This window comes from Leopardus geoffroyi, chromosome D1 (genome assembly GCF_018350155.1).
Source record: "Leopardus geoffroyi isolate Oge1 chromosome D1, O.geoffroyi_Oge1_pat1.0, whole genome shotgun sequence".
Taxonomy (NCBI): domain Eukaryota; kingdom Metazoa; phylum Chordata; class Mammalia; order Carnivora; family Felidae; genus Leopardus; species Leopardus geoffroyi.
In genome coordinates, this window is record NC_059329.1 from 115,520,070 (window position 1) to 115,533,417 (window position 13,348).

At 65.9% G+C, this 13,348-nt stretch overlaps 1 protein-coding gene across 4 annotated transcripts; it reads right to left on the reverse strand.

Moving 5' to 3' along the window:
* On the reverse strand, positions 1-13,310 carry B4GALNT4 (beta-1,4-N-acetyl-galactosaminyltransferase 4). 4 transcript variants are annotated; one of them, XM_045486504.1, is made up of 20 exons: positions 12,861-13,310; positions 9,750-9,850; positions 9,277-9,372; positions 9,089-9,184; positions 8,909-8,999; positions 8,726-8,826; positions 8,478-8,545; positions 8,188-8,266; positions 7,037-7,103; positions 6,759-6,893; positions 6,576-6,685; positions 6,395-6,495; positions 6,211-6,311; positions 5,092-5,986; positions 2,121-2,410; positions 1,822-1,975; positions 1,601-1,673; positions 1,335-1,488; positions 868-994; positions 1-458 (listed from the first exon to the last, which is right to left on the reverse strand). In XM_045486504.1, the coding sequence occupies exons 1-20, from the start codon at positions 13,009-13,011 to the stop codon at positions 335-337; spliced, it is 3,114 nt and encodes a 1,037-aa protein (XP_045342460.1). In that variant the 5' UTR covers positions 13,012-13,310; the 3' UTR covers positions 1-334. The 4 variants fall into 4 exon arrangements, with proteins under 4 accessions (XP_045342460.1, XP_045342459.1, XP_045342462.1 ...); XM_045486503.1 differs by having other exon boundaries at positions 9,747-9,850; positions 12,861-13,309; XM_045486506.1 differs by having other exon boundaries at positions 12,926-13,036.
* Positions 13,311-13,348: the final 38 nt, after the last annotated feature.

Here is a 13,348-nt window from a genome sequence, read left to right on the forward strand (position 1 = left end):
TCAGAACTAAAAAAAATATTTCATTTCATTCTGAATAAAAAACGGAACAGACAGAACTCTCGGAAATCCTGAAAACAACGTCATCGCTACAGCAAAATTTCACAGAAATCATCGCGCAGAGTGTGGAGACCAAGCCCGGGCCCCAACCAGCTGTGAAGGCTGCCTCTCTGGGGAGGGGCACAAAGGGGGCGGTGGCCTCGCTGGGCCAGGCACAGGTGGTGGCCATTCCCCTGCGATAAGCCTTGCCGGGGTTCCCAGGGACCAGGCTCAGGGCCCGGCCTCCAGCCCCCACCACGGGACGGCGGCCAGGGGCTGGGAGGGGGTTGCCTGGTCTTCAGGATCCCTCGGTGCGGGAGCCCTTCCGGCCACGTGCGCCCCACATTCCCCGCTTGGAGTGGTAGTGGTGGTAGAAATTCCGCACTCGGAGTCGCTCCACCTCCAGCCCTGCCTGCAGGACCCTGGGTGGAAAGGGGGCGTCAGGACGCTGGAGAGGGGTGCCTATAGGATCTGGGTGGTAGGGGGATAGTTGTGGCTGCCCTGGTTCTTCCGGAGCCTGGGGGCAGGGCAGCATGGAAGTGCTCAGGACCCTGGCCCAAGGGCTAGGGGTGTCAGGCCTTCCACTACTGTGGGACCCCGGTGGGAGATGAGGACTCAGGGCCACCACTGGGCCTACAGGATCTGGGGACAGAATTTGTTGCAAGGCTGTTCCCGAGTCTGCAGAACCCTAGAGATCGGAAGAGGTGTGGGGTGGGGTGGGGTCACAGATCCTGGGATACGAAGCGGAAGTCCCTGCAGCACGTGAGGACCCTGGGGTACCCTCCCCGCTCAGAGGAAGTATCCTCAGTCCCCGAGATGGGGGGCAGTCACCTGTCCAGGAGCTCCCAGTCCTCGCCCCCCCACTGGTCCCGGAACTCCTCAGTGTTCATGCCCCCGACGCGGTCGAAGTCTGACTTGTAGATCCCGAAGAGGCCGAAGCCATTCACCTCCCAGTAGCCTGCGTAGGAAGGTGCCCTTCAGACACCAGAACCTGCAAGCCTTCCTCCCCAGCCTCCAGAGGGGGTCTGCTGCAGGGTCCCATCCTCAGAGGGGTGTCAAGAGTCACTCTTCTGTGTGGGGTCATAACCTGTGGTCCTGCACACGACTGGGGTGCTGGAGGAGGTTCCCAGGCATGACCCTGGAGGCTCTGGGGTCCTAGGCAATAGGCGGGGCACTGATGGATCCCCAGGCCCACCTCCGGGGTTAGGAGAGGCCCCCAGGGGCCTGGGCCTCACCCTGCCGTTGGTGGAACTCCCAGTGTTATCGGGGCATGGGGGGGGGGGCATCCAGGGCATTACCGTGCGGGTCCCCCGGCGAGCTCCCACAGCCCAGGCGCATGACCACGGGCGCAAAGGCCAGTTTGCCCTCCACACAGTGTTTGCGGATGCCGTCCAGGATGTTGGGCGGGAAGTGGATGTGCAGATCACAGAGGAAAACGATGCTGCTGGCATCCTGGAGGCCGAGGTCACGGGGAGGCCTGAGCACGCCCCTCCGCTCCCCCAGCGGAGTTCCTTCCTTGGTGGTCTGGACGGGCTCTCCCTGCTCTCCCAACCCTCCCACGCACCTCCACTGCGTCCACTCCAGCCTGCAAGCCCGCCGAGCGCTCAAAGTTTCCAGTTCGCCTCAAGTACTGGTACCTGGGGGAGGTGGGGAGGAGAGCAGGGGGGGGGGGGGGTTGGAGGTCACAGGCCCTGACCCCTGCGGGCCGGGGCTAGAAAACCCGCGTCCCGGAAGGGGCGGGGGAGGCAAGACGCGCTCGGCCGTCCCTGGCGGGGGCGCTGTTACCGGGGCAGCCGGGCAGAGCGCAGCGCCTGCTCGACGTCCATGTCCTCGCTCTCAAAGTCCACCAGGGTGATGCTGAAGTGCGAGTCCCCCGTGCGGGCGTGCAGCGCGGCCATGTCCGCCAGGAACTGGGCCACCCAGCGCGCCTGGTTCTTCACTGGAGGAAGGGGGTGCCGCTGAGCCCACCCCGACCTGACTCCGCGGGACCCGGCGCACGGCCAGCGGCGCTCCCACGGGCCGCGGGGGCTCGGGGAAGCCCAGCCCACGTCCCAGGTGCCCGGGCCCGAGGCGGTCCCGCGCACCTGGCACGATGAAGTGGACCATCACATCCTGGCGCCAGGCCAGGCGCAGCGGCCGGCAGAGCTCGGGGCGGCCGTCGGGGCGCGTGGGGGCGGCGGGAGCGGGCTCCGGGCTCTCTCCGTCGGCGTCGGCGCCTCCGGCGTGGGCTCCGGGCAGTCGCAGGAAGACGTACTCTGACAGGCGCCGGCGGCCGCCCCCGCGCTCCTGCAGCTCCAACTCCAGCAGGAAGCGGCTTCCGCGCGCGGAGTCCCGGCGCTTCTCCACGTTCACGATGCGCAGAAGCGCGTAGCGCCTGGGAAGCGGGGGCTGGGTCGGCACGCTTGGGCTCCGAGCTTGCGGCCCTCCCTCTTCCCTGCCCCCCTCCCCCCCGAGTGTCCCTGCGGGTCGCCCCCAGCCCCAGAAACCAGGCGGCCACTCAGAAGAGGGGCTGGGGCAGCTGCCGTGAATTCCCTTCCCTCCCCTCGTGTCCCAGGCTGCCATACCCCGCCCACGCCGCGTCCTGCCGGGGAGCTCCGAGAGGGCGGGCGCCCATTTCGTGCCTCCCCTCCCTAGGGCAGCCTCCTCTGTGGTCTTCGTGTCACCGCTCACGCATCTACAGTGACCTTTATGACGGCGCCACCCACTGTCCACAGGAGGCTCGCTGGCCTTACACTGACATTCTAGGGCCTTAAGCCGACTCGAGCTTGCCTTCAATGTCCCCTCGTGCTGAGTGAGCCGACTTCCTCCCGCACTGGCTCTTTTTTCTGGGGTATCCAATGTGCAAGCTTGCCCCAATCCTCCCCGGCTCTTTCCGAGGCTCCTCAGATAAGCCTCCCTTCTGCCTCTTCTGGCACCAGCCCCGGGGCCATCCTGACCCAGGGGAAGATGCCACTGGGCCTACCCTGAGCCTCTTCTGCCCCTTCCCTCCTTCTGGCCCTGCTGAGCGTCTTCGTCCTCCACTCTGTTACCAGGCAGAGGCTTCTCATCCTGGGAAAACGGGACCCTTCCTTTCTCCAAATGTCCTCCCTTTGCAGCCCCCTGGCCATGGGAGCCTACCTGTGTGACCCCCGAGGAGTCCCCACTCCTCCCTGCAAACCCCGCCATTCCCACTGTGCTCTCCCCAAGCGTCAGGGACTTTCTGCCCCAAACACTCTGGGTCTTTCTGAACTCTCAGTCCTTAGGCCCACCCACACCCTACTCTCAGGAAGCTTTGAGCCAAGAACTCAGCCACCTAGAATCAAATCCCTGCCCTTCCCTGGCACAAGCCTGGCAGTCATGGCCCCTGTGGGCTTCCCATCCCGTCCACTCCCCTCCAAGGCAGCAACAGGCCTGTCTGCAACCCCAACAGGTCGGCCCCTGTCTTGCTCAAAACCTGGTACGGTCTGCAAGAAAAATGAGTCCTGAGCAGGTTGCTCGAGGCCCACGATGGCCCCTTCTCCGTCCTCTGCACACCGGGCCCCTGGCCTCCTGCCCCAGTGCCTTTGCCTACCAGTGCTGTCTGCACTGGCTCTACTCCTTTTTTAAGGCTCACAGAACCCACCAGTGTCTCCTTTGGGGCCAACTTTGGGGCCTCCCATTCTCTGCCCCGCTAGCCTACATATGGGGGTGGTGACAGGCCTGGATTCCTGGGGGGTGGGGGCGGGGATCAGAGGCAGCAATGGGGCAGGAGCCCTGCGCTCCCCTGAGCTGGAGAAAGACCCTCTGGGAAGACCCAGGAGCCCTGTACCAGAAGACGAGGAGGGGTCCAGGGACTCTCAGCCTGTCCTTTGGGTCTCTACTTGGAGGAGAGCCCTGGCTGGTTCAGATTCATTCTTGGGTTCAGGCCCAAGGTGACAGGGTGGGTTTGGAGGTTCAGGACAAGGGAGCCCACCCTGGGTGCCTGTGAGGAGGGGAGGCTTCTAACACTGAATAGGGACCCTGGACACTAAGAAGCCCCAGGAGACAGGGAAGAGACAGGGAGAGACAGCTCTTCCCTAGGAGGTCCGTGTACCATGCCCAGACCAGCACCCTGTTAAACCCTGGGGAAGGTCTGAAGGTTCCACAGAGGCCAGGACTTCCCCTTCCCAGGCACACACTTCCCAGGGCCTCCCCTCCCACACTCACCTCCTCCAGGGCCTCCCCTCCTACATGACCCCCCCACACCCTCCCACACTCACCCCCTAGGTCCTCTCCCTCCAAGTACCCCCCTCCTCCCCTCCTCCCCTCCCATACCATTCCCCAGGGCCTCCCCTCCCACTCACACCCCCCCAGCGCCTCCCCTTCCCAGGCGCATTTCCTCCCAGGGCCTCCCCTCCCACAAGCACCTCCCAGGGCTTCCCCTTCCCAGGCGCCCCCCCCCCCCAGGTCCTCCCCTTCCCAGGCGCAACCCCCACCCAGGGCCTCCCCTCCCACACTCACCTCCTCCAGGGCCTCCCCTCCCACTCACACCCCCCCAGCGCCTCCCTTTCCCAGGAGCATTTCCTCCCAGGGCCTCCCCTCCCACAAGCACCTCCCAGGGCTTCCCCTTCCCAGGCGCCCCCCCCCCCAGGTCCTCCCCTTCCCAGGCGCACCCCCCCACCCAGGGCCTCCCCTCCCACACTCACCTCCTCCAGGGCCTCCCCTACTACATAACCCCCCGACCCTCCCATACTCACCCCCCAGGTCCTCTCCTTCCCAGGAACCCCCCCTTCCCCCCCCTCCCCTCCTCTACGCATTCCCCAGGGCCTCCCCTCCCACTCCCCCCCTCCCCACCAGCGCCTCTCCTCCCACACGCACCCTCCCCAGGGCCTCCCCTCCCACACTCACCCCCCCAGGGCCTCCCCTTCCCTGGCGCACATCCTCCCAGGGCCTCCCCTCCCACACGCACCTCCCAGGGCTTCCCCTTCACAGGCACCCCCTCCAGGGCCTCCCCTCCCATATGCCCCCCCCCCCAACATTCACCACCCCCCAGGTCCTCCCCTTCCCAGGTGCACGCCCTCTAGGGCCTCCCCTCCCAGGCGCACACTCCGGACGCACCCGCCGTGGCGCGCGTTGAGCCGCTCCATGTACTGGGCCACCACATCCACGGCCTCGGCCTCGGGCAGCTGCAGGTTCCCCGACACGTTGCAGCGCAGGTCGTTCCAGTCGGAGCGTAGCTGCTCGAAATCCACGGCGCCCACGCTGAACGTGCGCTGCCAGTCAATGGCGTCCTCGCGCCAGCGGCCTCGGGGGGCTCCCGCGGCCTCCTCGCTGTCCTCATCTTCGCCCCGCGCCCCGTCGTCGTCATCGTCTGCCTCCTCCTCGTCGCCCGCTGCAGGCAGCTGCGCCCTGGACACTTGGGACAAGCTCAGGAAGGAGGTCACGGGCTGAGCTTCCGACGACAGGTTCGCGGCCGCGGTCGGAGCTGGGAGTCCCAGCAAGCGCGGCTGGCCCTCCAGGCTCCCCTGGGTGGCCTGCGCCCGGGCCGGGGGCCTCAGCTCTGCGCCCGGGGAACCACCGGTCCTGCGGCCTCGAGACCGCGGCGGCCGTGGGGGCGCCCGCAGCTGCACCCGGGGAAGAGGTCTGGGGCGGAGGAAGACTCCGGGGAAGGGCGGCCAGGGTGGGCCGCGTGGGCCGAGAGGCGCCCGCAGTCCCGGCCGCACCCGCGTCACATACACCTTCGGGGGCTGCTGCTGAGCCGCAGCTCGGGGGCGCAGGGCGCGGCCCAAGAAGAGGGGCAGGGGGCGCGCGGCCCGGGCGGCCCAGCTCAGCGCCCGGGAGCGCCGGGTGGTGGGCAGGTCTCCGGGGCTGGGAGGCACCGGCGGGGCGGGCGTGGCTCCGGGCGCTGTGGGGGCCGCGGGCAGGGGGAGGTGGCGGCGGCTCTGCAGGGGGGACGCCTCCGTGGGCTCCAGGCTGTCTAGCAGCTCCCCCTCTTCCTCATCGTCCAGGAAGTCTGCGGGAAGCAGCCCAGGTGGGCACAGGCTAGGGGGGCGCACTCCCCGCCCAGGTGGGCACAGGCTGGGGGGCGCGCGGGGGTCACTCCCCGCCCAGGTGGGCACAGGCTGGGGGGGCGCACTCCACGCCCTGGTGGGCACACGCTGGGGGGCGCGCGGGGGTCACTCCCCGCCCAGGTGGGCACAGGCTGGGGGGCGCGCGCGCGCGGGGGGCGGTACTCACCATCCGGGTTGAGGAAGAGGAAGGCTCGGCGCTGCACCTCTTCCTCCTCGTCTTCCTCTCCCTCCTCCCTGTCCATCTTCATGTATTTATAGAACCCAAACCTGGGGCGGTGAGGGGCATCAGAGAGGACCCCCCTACCGGCCGCTGCCCCCCCCCCACCCCATCCCTTGCCTGCCCCGCCCACCTCTCCAAGTACAGCGGCGACTCTCGGTAGAAGCACTTGTTTTCCGTCTCCATGTGCGTGAGGCGCGTGTGGTCATTGGGGTAGACAAAGGACAGGTACACCTGTGGGCGGAACAGAGGGCTCAGGGGACCCTGGGCGGGAGGCCGGGGCCTCAGGGAAGGTCTTGGTGAGGGGCACTTACAAACTGCAGCCCCTGGTATCTCGCGATTGGAAAGTCCTTGACAACATAGGTGGGGGCGTAGGCGCAGGGCTCCAGCACGTTCTCCAGACTCGAAGGCTCCACCCGAGGTGCTGTGGGAGGAGTGGTCACAGAGTGGCAGGCTGGGTATCCCTGCCCCCCCCCCCCTCCACGGTCCCCTCTCACTGAGGAAGAAGGTGTCTCGGGGGTCTGGGCGCAGCATGTCAGCTCTGGGCTCCTCCTGTGGCAGGCGCCCCCCCACGTGGCTGGCTGGAGACTGGGGGACATGGGCCACGTGGTCCATCTTCAGGGACGATTCATCTGGGGACAGAGGAATGTGTGGGGTCCTCAGGAGTACCCAAGGACCAGTCCTCACCCCTCCCCACCCACATCCAGAGACCACCCCAAAGAGACCGCAGATCAGGAGCCCACCCCCCTCCCCAAAGAGGCACTGGGCTCCACACCTGTGTACAGGGAGATGTGAGCAGAGCCTATGACCTCAAACTTCAGGCCTGGCAGGAAGGCTCGCCACTAGGGAAGGGAGAGAGCGGTCAGGACCAAAGCTCTGTGGTCCTGGAGCTGGAGAGGAACGGGTCTTTTCTGAACGTGGGCACGGGGAGCAGGTGGGGACAGCCCCTTCGAGGGCACAGGAAGCTTGGAGCTTGGATGGCAGAGGGGTTCTTGGTTGATGGGACGCCCCCCTCCCATGCTCCCTCCAGGCCTTTCCTGACACCCTAAGCACTTCCTTGCCCGCTGGTTATGGCTTTGCCACGGCCTCCTTCCCCATGCTGCAGCCATCGCCTTCCTGGCGGTCCCAGCTAGCCTTCTAGAGGCCCCTACCCCTCGCCTCACTGGACCTCACCCTCCCTGTTTCCCCATTCCTGTGGCAGCTCCTTCTCAGTCTCCTCCTTTGCAGACTCGGTTCCTCCCTCCCTCAAGCTGGGGTTCCTGGGAGCTGTTCCAGGCCCTCTCCCTTCCTAGCTCATTCTGGGTCTTCTTGGCACCCCCTTGGCTTCCACAAGATCACCCCAAGCCTGCGTTTCCAGCCTGGACTCCCTGCCAGCTGAGCTGGGTTGATGCCTAGCACACACAGTCGATAAATGCCCCATCTCCCCTAGCCAGGCTCAGGCCCCACCTCCCTGCTTCAGGGGACCATGTCTAAAAGATCCGCCCCCGCCCAGGCTCTCTGCAGCAGTGGCCAAAGGGTTTTTCCTGAAACGCAAACCCAATTGCTTTGGGCTGTCCAGGGTTCGCGTTGCAGGCCCTGCCTGGCCACTGGATCCTCTGGAGTTCTGGAAGAACTCTGCTGTTCCTCTGCCGTTCTTGAGATCTGGAGTTCCCCTGAGGCACCCCAATTCTCTCCTCACTGGATCTCCCCACGAATGTCTCATCTCTCAAGACTCTACTCAAGCACCACTTCTCCATGAAGCCTCCCTGGGCAGAGTTGATCTTGGACCCCCCCGTCCCTGAGTGTCTGCTTTGCTACCTAGATGGGAACTCCTGGGGTGAGGGGGCAGGACCCACACCATTGTCCTGCAGGGAGTGTTGGGAGCAGAGAGAGCAGGGCAAGGGACGTGGGTTCTCCAGAAGCCCACGGATGGCAGGCCACACTCACGCCCACTTCCACGTGGTCTGAGCCTCGGTCGTCCTGCTTGTGCAGCAGCTCAAAGTAGTACCTCCGGGAGGCCATGAGCCTGGGGACATAGGCAGTCAGGGGGACATGCTCCTACCATGCTCCAGGAGCCCCAAACAGAAACCCCAGAAAAGGTGGGGTGCTCGGGGGCGGTCCCTCGGGGCAACGGCAGTGTGGCCACGACAGTACAGGTGCAGGGTTTCCTGGGTGCTCGTGCGTGTTCCCCCCGCCCCCCAATACACCCCGGTGCACACACGCTCCCAGTCACTCACCGCTTGGGCTTGGACACCTGCGAGCTGAACTTGGTGAACTCCCCAGGTGCTGTCCACTCTGAGCCAGTCTGGGAAGCGATACAGAAGGGTGGGGGGGTTCACCCTCTCCTTGGGGGCACCAGCCTCATCCAGTCCCCGTCCCTCAGAAGCTGGAGGAGACAGGTGACGGAGGCGGAGGAGGCCCAGTGAAGACAGATAGGGGTGTGGGTGGAGGGGCTGGGGTGGGAGGGCTGTGGGGTTAAGGGTACCTTGCCCACAAAGGCCACCAGCTGGGCACCCGCCGGGCTCTCATTTGGGCTCAGCCAGAACTCAGAGTTGTCATCCGAAGCCACAGAGAACTGGACGTCTCCTAGGCCACACGACAGGGGCTCAGGGGGGTGGGGTGGGGCCCTTCCTGCTGCCCCCTCCCTGGCACATCCCCACCCCCGCACCATCTCTCGCCGGGTGGATGAAGCCGAAAATCCGTAGTCCGTAGTTCTTCCACTTGGGGGACACAGCCAACTTCTTCACGGTGGTGCGAGTCTGGGGGGACAGTGGCCTCTGACGTCAAAGCCTTTCCCTGTCCTGCCCTACCCCCCACCCCCTGCCAGCTCCCTGCCACTGGCACTCACGTGGGGAAACAACGGGAAGTGCAGGTTCCTCCTCAGATGGCCCACGGCGCCTCCGCACCAGTCCTCAAACACATGCAGGTTCACCTGCCCCTTGTACTGGGGGGGCGGGAGGTGGGCCTTACCTTCTGCACAGCTCCCCCCCACCCCAGCCCTCCCCTGAAGCTCATCACAAGCCAAGCAGAGCTCACCTCTTCCCACCACGGGGGAACCTGATGGGTGAGGTTCAGAGGGGGTGGCTTTCCAACCCCCACAGGAAACAGCATGTTTGGGTCCCGTCCTTCTGGCTACAGGACAGAAAAGGCACCAGGGTCAAGAGAAATGGGAAGACAGGGAGGGGTCACCCCCCACCCCCACCCCACACACACACCGGGACACACCTCACAAGGACTCCCCTGCACGCATCCAGCCATAAAATCCCGAACCCATGGTACCCCAACCACACACACCCAGAGGACCCTCACCACACCTGCCCAGGCAAGCACTGGCCAGCACGCTCGTGCACACCCATGCCCGCCGGACGTGAACTGCAGGCTGGGCTGTGCTCGTGCCTGCACCCGCGTCCTCCATCCACCCAGCCCACAGGTCCCGAGGCCACTAGTGTGGCCTCAGGGATGTGTGTGTGCCGCACACGCGTGTTCTTTCCCACAGCCCTGCTCACCACCTGCTCCTCCTCCCGACTCTCGCTGGAGTCCTCCGCCCTCTGTGTGGACAGCGCAGCCCGGACGCCCCTGCCCTCCGTCACACCGCTCAGCTTCTCACCATCTGTGGGCGGCACGTGGGGCATGACTGGGGCCCAGGTGGGGACAGCAGTGTCTCCTGCTGAAGCCTTCGCACTTCAGTCTGCTCCCCGTGCTGCCCAGGGCCCCACCTGTGGCTGTGCAATTGCTCTCTGGGTCCTTCTTCCACATTCCGCCTCTGGGGTGGGCAGCCCCCTCTCAAGCCCTCCACCTGGCTTTTCCTAGCCCCCTGACTGGTGCCAGGGAGCAGAGTCATGTGTGTGCATGTGCTAATGCATACACATACACACTTATCTGGCCATCCTCACCGCGGCTCTGCCTCCAGGAAGGCCCCCAGGACTGCTGCACTGTGCCCTCAGCACTTTTCCCTCGTCCTGAGGGTTCTGTGTCTCCCTCCCTCATCAGAACTGCGTGCTAAGGGTTAGTGCCAGCGCTTGTTATTGGAAAGCTGGTGCTTTTGTCTTCAGGCTAAGCCAGCCCCTGCTCACAGCACATGTGCCACCTGCTGGCCTTGAGAGGGGTTCAGGACCAGAGGAGTCCTGGCACCAGCCTGGACAGAAGAGGAACAGACATGCTGGTCTGGCTGCTGGGGGGCCGGGGGCCAACGTGGCTCCGGCGACCGTGACCCCGAGGAACCCCTCCTAGGTCTGTCTGTGGCTCTCTCCAGAGCTTGGCACCCTTATAAACAACCCCTGTCCTAGGGCCGACCATCCCCATGCCCCTAACTCCCTCAAATTCCCAGGCTTCTTGCCTAAGCTGTGGACCTGAGCATCCCACCCTGTCCTCTGGGGGGAGGGGTGTGCCACACCTCGGGACTCAAGGCTCTTCTGGGAGGCTTTATTATATCCCACCTCTGCCCCCAGCCCCGTGCTCCCAGCCAGGGATACCCAATCCAGAAGCACCCCCTCTGCTCCAGGGCAAGCCGGAATTTCGACATTCATGCCCATCCTTCAATCCAGACCCACAGATTCCTGTGTGGACACAATTGGCCTGAGTCCCTTCTCCGGGGGGAGGGAAGCTGACCTTAGTCTCCTGCCTGTAGGACCCCTGTGGTACTTGCCCACCTGCTCCTTCTTCTGGGTTCCTCCCCCACCGTCCTCTGTCCAGCTGGGAGGTGAGCCCCTAAGAGGCTCCTGGCCAAATCCCCCCAGCCTGGCCCTATGCTCCCTGCCCACCAAGCTAAGCCCATGGGTACCAGGAGACTTCTGTGGTGGGGTCCCAGCCCAGGCTTCCACCACTGTCCAGCACAGCGAGATCCCCAGAGGGCTCCTGCCACATGGGTATCCCGCAGGATACCAGGAAGGCAGACCCCCTGTCCCACTCCAGTGCTGCCTCCCCAGTTGGAAGTGAAGACAGCACTGACCCAACAGTCAAAAAGTCCTCGGGCGTGTCCAGCTGCTCCGCTTCTCACAAGCCTTACCCTGGTGGGAGCCCAGGTGGCTGGACGAAGAGGCTGCAGCCCAGAGCCAGGACCCATGGGCTGGGGCTTTCCTGGAAGGTGCCCCATGGGAGTTTGACCTTCCAGGACGCTGAACAGCTCCTGCTCACCCAGGAGTCGTAAGGGCAGTCTGCTGGTCCAGCTGAGAGCAGAGAGGCCCTCAGAAATGGGGTTCCCACACTTCTACTCCCTCCCAGTTGCTGAGCTAGACTCCCCAGCTACTCAGGAAGTCAGTTGGTGAAGACTGCGGTTGCTCAGAAAGCCACAGAGGTGGCTGGGAAGGGGGGGGGGGGTTTCTTCTGTGTCACTGGGTCACAATCTGGGATCCTGTCTTATTTGCTGATAGCTGGGGGAGGGGGGCTTCTTTTAGGGACTGAGCTGTGCTGGGGACCCCTCATGGGTGTGGTGGCTGTGAGGGGTGTAGACTCTGGGGGGTTGGGACAAGCTCCACACCCCTGGCCTGGGAGGTCTGTGGAGCCAGGTGTCCAGGCACATGGAAAGGAGGCAGGAGGGGACGGAGCAGGGAGGCCCTCAGTGAAGTGGCCCTGGGTGCCGTGGGCCAAAGTCACTGTTAGGAAGAGGGTGAGGAAGCGGGACCCACACCCCTGACCTCTCACCCTAAGGGCACCCAGCACCACACTTCCTAAGAAGGGGCAGGGGCAGCCCAGCTGGGAGCTTCCCTGCCTGGGCAGAGGAGGCTTCTGCTCCGGTCTCTGCTGGGAGGTTTAAGGTGTGGTGTTGGGGGGGGGGGGGGGGTTGTGTTACTCGTGCCCTGAGGTGCTTCCCTCTCTCCCATGCCCTCCCCCTTCCCCAGGTTCCAGGCTCCCTGCTTCTCCCCTTCCCACCAGGTTGTCACAGGCTCATCCCTCCTGCCAGGCACACTCTCCCCCCCCAGGTGTCGTGGGCGGGCAGCACCACCTTCAAGGGGCCGTCCAGACCCCCTGCCCTGGCTCTTTCGCACCACACTCACCAGGAACTGATTTGCTTTGTGGGTTTATTGTCTTCACCGGAGTGTGAGCTGGAGGAGCCTGGGAAGGTTTACTCCAGGCAGCTCAGGGGTCCCCAGGCTGGACCCCCATCACTGTGCTTCCCCACCCCCACCCCCACCACAAAAGCCTGCCCCTTGTCACAGGGTTAGTTAGGGCACCCCTCAGGAAGCCTTCCAACTGCACCAGTCAGCTCCCTCCAAACCCTCCCCGACCCCCACCCCGAAGGGAGGCCGGACCCCTCCCTCCTCTCTCCCCCCGCAGACGGGTAAACTGAGAGGACAAGCGGTGGGGGTGCGAGGCCTTCCTGAAAAGCCCAGCCTGCAGGGCCTGCGGGCGATCTCCCTGAGAGCCCGCTGTTCACCCCGTCACTGCTGGCTCCAGGTCACATCCCGGAGTCGGCCCAGGTTCGGGGACGCTCCCCAAGAGGGTCGCGGGCGTCACTGCTGACGTCATTGGGCTCCGGGCCCGGCCGAACCGCGCCCCCTGCCCAAATACCGCAGAGCCGGGAAGGGCGGGCGGCCGGGGGTCTCCGGGCGCGGGGCGGAGGCCCGGCCCCCCAGCGCTCCTCGGGGTGCCCCCGCCCCCCGCCCCCGGACGCGCCCCCGTACCTCGCCCGTAGCCCAGGCGCTGGCGCAGCGCGCGGCCCTGGCGCACCAGGCTCAGGTGCACGTACGTGAGCCACGCGGCGCAGGTGACCAGCACCAGCAGCAGCAGCAGCTTGATCTGTTTGCGGATCTTCTTCACCGGGAACCACGGCATCGCGCCCGGCCCCGCCCCGCCTCGGGCCGCGCTCAGCGGCACCGCTGCGGCCCCCGGTTCCCGCGCGCCCCGCGCCGCGGCCCCCGGCCCCGCATGGCCCTTTGTCCGCCGCCCGCGGCCACACCGAGCGGCCGCGACCCCAGGCTGCCCCCCGCCCCCCGGCCGCGGGCCCGGGGTGGGCGGCGGAGCGGCTCCCGGCGGTGCCCCCGCCCGGCCCCGCCCGGCCGCTCGGGCTCCACGCTCCTGGGGGCCGCGGCGGGACCCAGCAGCATCCACGCTGCGGTGCTACCCACCGTGAAACGGGCCCGGCGGCCGCGCGGCGCGAGCCAACCGGGGC